This window comes from Tenebrio molitor, chromosome 7 (assembly GCF_963966145.1).
Source record: "Tenebrio molitor chromosome 7, icTenMoli1.1, whole genome shotgun sequence".
NCBI classification, from domain to species: domain Eukaryota; kingdom Metazoa; phylum Arthropoda; class Insecta; order Coleoptera; family Tenebrionidae; genus Tenebrio; species Tenebrio molitor.
In genome coordinates, this window is record NC_091052.1 from 3689415 (window position 1) to 3694292 (window position 4878).

Consider the following 4878-nt stretch of genomic DNA (forward strand, 5'->3'; position numbering starts at 1 on the left):
GCGCATATCTATCTAGCTCTTCAAAAAAGTCAAAGAGTGACGAAAAAATTTAAACATGGAGGGGTAAATTGTCACAATCCGGTCTTTGTCTTGCATACATTTTTCATCAGCCTCTTAAAGAATCATGGACGACCAGTGTCAATTCTTTGTTACAAACATGAAAGCTGCCTTTACAATTAAAGATTTTTTTTCTTGCCATGTCCGGTAACAATTGTCACTAACTTTTCTCTTGAAGATCATTATGAATACCTAATGATCTCCTACTTTTTAGCATGTTGTTCGTGATTTCATTTCAAGGGTTTTCTTACATTAATTTGTTCATTCATTTATTAACAAAGTGAGTTTTCATGAAAACTACTCAATAATCGTTAACACGATCTGCTAGATTATAATTGGCCTGTTCAAAAGTGTAGTAAACGGGCGCTTTTTGGGGATATTATTCATCATAAGTTTTTGTTACCGAGAGTGTTTCTTGTTCAAATGACATTTTGAATTTGAAGTCAAAAAACTCCTCGATTTTTGCTGCTTTGAAATTAAATTTGTGAATTTTTTCCCTATTGTTCGTTGTTTTTGTTATATTGCGTATCGATTATTTTTAGTGCGGTGCCTTCATCGGCGGAAATTAGCTTTCTCGGAAACGTTTTGAACAGGCCGGTTATAATACGGCAAGTCGTGGTTGTGAACAATAAAAATCTGCAAGTGTTGAACAGATCAGTTTATTTTTGTGGAATGAAGACTAATAATTGCGATGGAAATACACACAAAATAGTATTAACATAAAATATTATCTAAATTCACAGATATAAAACAACATCGTCCAGAAACTAAAATCCGTGTTGGAATTGTTTTGAATCTAAACGATTTTGAATGATTTCTAGTTGGCGTTTGGCTTCACACTGTGGGAAATTTTGCAAGTCATAATACTGGGGTGCTATTTTTAAAAGCCAATCAGCTGAAAAATAAAAATGTTTTTCAGTATTTTTTTTTAAGTTACTTAATGGTACTTACGTTTAATATCCGTCACAGTTCTGATGTAATTTTTAGTGGTCAAAACAAATTCATTATAAATAACCCACTCTGGCTTGTGATCCAAACACGTGGACGGGTGAAGTTGAACATTTTGGTTGTCTTTTATGGTGAGATAGTGACCAGTTCTCTCCAAGTGAGCCACCTTACAGAGAAAATACAAAAACAAAAGAATTAAATGCTTACGTGACGTGTTCATCAACTCACCTGCATGAAAAATCCATTGACCAAAGCCTTTCTTATGTTTATGTAGTAATCCTTGCTTGTGAAATCTGTGGAAGTTCTCTTCAGATTAAACCGATCCATAATTCTTGACAACTGTTGTCTCACGTTGTCAGCTGATTTGAGTGAACGGTAATTGACAAAATTATCATAGCACCATTGCGGATCTTCCATGCCTGTACAAAAATCAGATGCGTCATGTAACACCTATTTGACAGATTTCTGCGCGACTTACTTTGCTTAAAAGCATGGTAGACATTGAGCAGTGTCAAGTGGTCCCCGTCAATATGGGCAAATCTCATCTTTGCATCGTCGGCCGCCTTCTTCGCCTCATTTGGTCTGATGAAGCACTGTGGGACTAAACATTGGAGCAGGGCAGTTGCCCGTATCCAACCAATATAGTTGCGCTCTCAAGCGTTTCCTACAGAGCTACCTTAGTCAGAACGATTTGAGCAAAACAAATCAGAACATTGTGGTGTTCTGTTCAGTGTTTATCATTTATAAATTTTTAACCGTACTGTTTTGCTCAAAACTCGCTCGAAACGACACAAATAGTGGTAACATACGACCATAGAAACAGGTAGCAAAGTTAAAATTACAGCGGTGCAAAACGGTAACGAGACCGATCAGGCTTGATGAAATTAACGAAACATCTCTTTCAAATTCCGCTGCCGCTATTTCAATATTTCACACGTACGAATTAGACCGGGGGTGGCCAAACTTGGTTAACGTAAAAACAAACGATAAAATCCAGATGTCTGGGAATCGCAAGAGATAAAGAAATATATATAAAAAAAATAATATACTCGTACATTGTAATGCAAAAAGGAGTTCTGCTAACGTATTTGTGTGAGCCGCACGTTTTATATCAGAACCTGTAGCCGCGGTTTGATCACCCCGGGGCTAGACTCGCTGATTGAAGAAAAATAAAATTCCAACAATGTTTTTAAAACGTTACACAGTAAATTTCAATGTTTTTTGAGGAGTTCTGAATACTATTTGAAAACGAAAGCGCCAAACCCTCTCTTGACAATACGTTATTAAAATAAATACCTGACAGCATTGCAGTTATGGACAAAATTTCATTGGAACAATTGTGGTTGCAGCTGGCGATGAGCATTTTTGCCAACTGTGGGTCCAGTGGAAATTCGGCCATAACTGCTCCTAAATCCGTAAGATTTCCATCGTCATCCAAAGCCGCCAAATAATTCAATAATTCTAAAGCCCTCATTAAAGTTTCGGGAGCAGGAGGATCCATAAAATCGAAATGTACCAAATCGTCAATTCCAAGTTTCTTCAGTTGCAGAACAACCGATCCCAAATTCGACCTCAAAATCTCTGGATACGTGTTATCCTGCATCTCGTTCTTGTACGCCTTTTCCGTGTAAAGTCTAAAGCATTTCCCTGGCTTGGTACGTCCAGCTCTGCCGGCACGTTGTTGAGCAGAAGCTTTGCTTATCGGCGATACCAACAAAGACTCAACTCGAATCCTCGGATTGTACACTTTTTGTTTAGCAAAACCCGGATCTATCACGAATACAACGCCGTCGATGGTTAAAGAAGTCTCAGCGATATTAGTTGACACCACGACTTTCCTTCCGATAGCACCGTTCAATTTGTTCGGCGGGGGTTCTTCAAAAATACGCTGTTGCAAATTTGGTGGCAGCGTCGAATACAAGGGAATACATTTTAGCTCGCCCACTTCCGGGCCTAAGTTGTCAATTTCTCTTTTTATTCGTTTACACGCGACTTCAATTTCTTCCTGACCGGTCAAGAACAGGAGAATATCGCCGGCTATTTCTTCACACATGTGAATCTGAATTACGGTACGGATCGCAGCCTCCAGGTAATCCCTTTCGGGTTCCGGGGTGTAGAATATCTCTACAGGGTGGGTGCGTCCCGGGACGTTCATGAGAGGAGCGTTGTCGAAATATTGTTGGAATTTTCCCGCGTCTAAAGTGGCCGACATAATGACCAATTTCAGGTCGGAACGTTGTTTGATTACTTCTTTCAAAACGCCCATTAGGATGTCAGTGGCGAGTGTACGCTCGTGAGCCTCATCAAGTAATATGCACTGGTAGGCATCCAACATCGGATCGCTCATGCCTTCGCGAAGCAGCATACCGTCCGTCATGTACCTGTGTTTTTTAATTTTTGTTTTAGTACTTATGCATTTGTAAAAAAAATATGAAAAGCTATCACTTGACATTAAATTCAACCAACTTATTGCAGGAACTGTTTTCCAAAGGTTCAAATAAATAAACATGACAATCAGATTAACAACATTATAAATAATCACAGGACATTCTATTTTCAACATGCAGATTGCTCTGATATTTGACCTTGTCTGATCAAGGTACACAATCACGACGACGTTTTATACTGAACAAATTGGACTGCTTTTTTATGTACAGTTAAGAAGGTACATCATGAAAAAATAATTTATGTAAATGGAAAACTGGAAACTGAAATTATTTTTAAATTTGCTTCAGTCAACTACAAGAACTGCTGGTTCTATTGTGAAGACATGTAACAGTTAAATATAAAAAAATGTGATGCAAGCATAGCACATTTAATTGTTAGTTATTTATGACAAGAAAAAAAATTAATGTGAAAGTAACTCACTTGAGGATAGTTTTGGCTGATGAACAGTCCTCAAATCGAATACTGTAACCCACTTCCTGCCCTAAGGCAACATCCATCTCTTCAGACACCCTCTGGGCAACTGACATGGCAGCAACTCGTCTTGGTTGGGTGCAACATACACCCTTTTTCCCCATTGACCTGGCAAATTCCACACACCATTGCGGAATTTGCGTCGTTTTTCCAGATCCGGTCTCACCAACTAGTACTATACACTGATTTTCCGCAAGCAACCGCATGAAATCGTTGCGGTACTCGAAAACAGGAAGTGTGATGCGTTTGCGATACAATTCATGATATTTGTTTGTATAAGGTAAACCCGTATAGGGGTTAAGGGATGTGTTTATCGCTGGTGGAGTGTAAGTGACTGCGGTACTAATTCCACGTTCTTCCCTGTAATCAACAAGCAAAAAAATGTGGGTAAAACTGACGTTTGCGGCACGTTGGATGACTTACCGTTTCTTTTTTATAAACGGATCTAACACTTCGATTCTTCGTTTAGACATGACGAAATAATACTACTACTACTAGTGTCGTAATAAACACTCGAAACGTCTACTTATTAAGAAATAAATAAGGGTAATATGCAAAAAAAATTATCACGAACACAACTCCATGCAATTGTGCACACGGTCGATAATGTAGAATGCTGTCGGGATGTTATTGATGTAATTGACATGGCAACCTGTACCGCGAAATTTAAATTTTGAGGATCCGATCCTGTTTTGACAGCGAATAAAATATTTCTACATCTACATTTTGTATGGATCAAATTGCGTTAGCAGAAAACAAATTGGAATTCGTTACTTAATCTGAAAATTGTGTTACATTAGAATATTATCGGTTGGTGTAATCTGGACAAAATTGAATCAAATTATGCGTTTTAGCAATTACGACTTGGGATTATTACAAACAACTGGATCCATTTAATACACCATGAAATATTAAAGAGGTAACTGGTTCGTTTGGGAATATGAAACAAGTGTA

The 4878-nt window shown here is 38.1% G+C and overlaps 1 protein-coding gene across 1 annotated transcript; it reads right to left on the bottom strand.

Moving 5' to 3' along the window:
• Positions 1-700: 700 nt before the first annotated feature.
• Dhx15 (DEAH-box helicase 15) lies at positions 701-4545 on the bottom strand. Its single transcript, XM_069053112.1, has 7 exons — positions 4348-4545; positions 3874-4284; positions 2302-3386; positions 1484-1606; positions 1234-1424; positions 1009-1171; positions 701-952 (listed from the first exon to the last, which is right to left on the bottom strand). Exons 1-7 carry the CDS (start codon positions 4395-4397, stop codon positions 825-827), a joined length of 2151 nt encoding a protein of 716 aa, XP_068909213.1. The 5' UTR covers positions 4398-4545; the 3' UTR covers positions 701-824.
• Between the last annotated feature and the right edge of the window lie 333 nt (positions 4546-4878).

What these genes read in the sequence shown, in the direction of transcription:
- Dhx15 (XM_069053112.1), bottom strand. Translation starts at nt 4,397, where the DNA reads ATGTCTAAACGAAGAATCGAAGTGTTAGATCCGTTTATAAAAAAGAAA. An exon ending in CATAACTGCAATGCTGTCAG is followed by an intron (nt 1,607 to 2,301) that starts GTATTTATTTTA and finishes TCCAATGTTTAG; the next exon opens with TCCCACAGTGCTTCATCAGA. An exon ending in CTACCATGCTTTTAAGCAAA is followed by an intron (nt 1,425 to 1,483) that starts GTAAGTCGCGCA and finishes ATTTTTGTACAG; the next exon opens with GCATGGAAGATCCGCAATGG.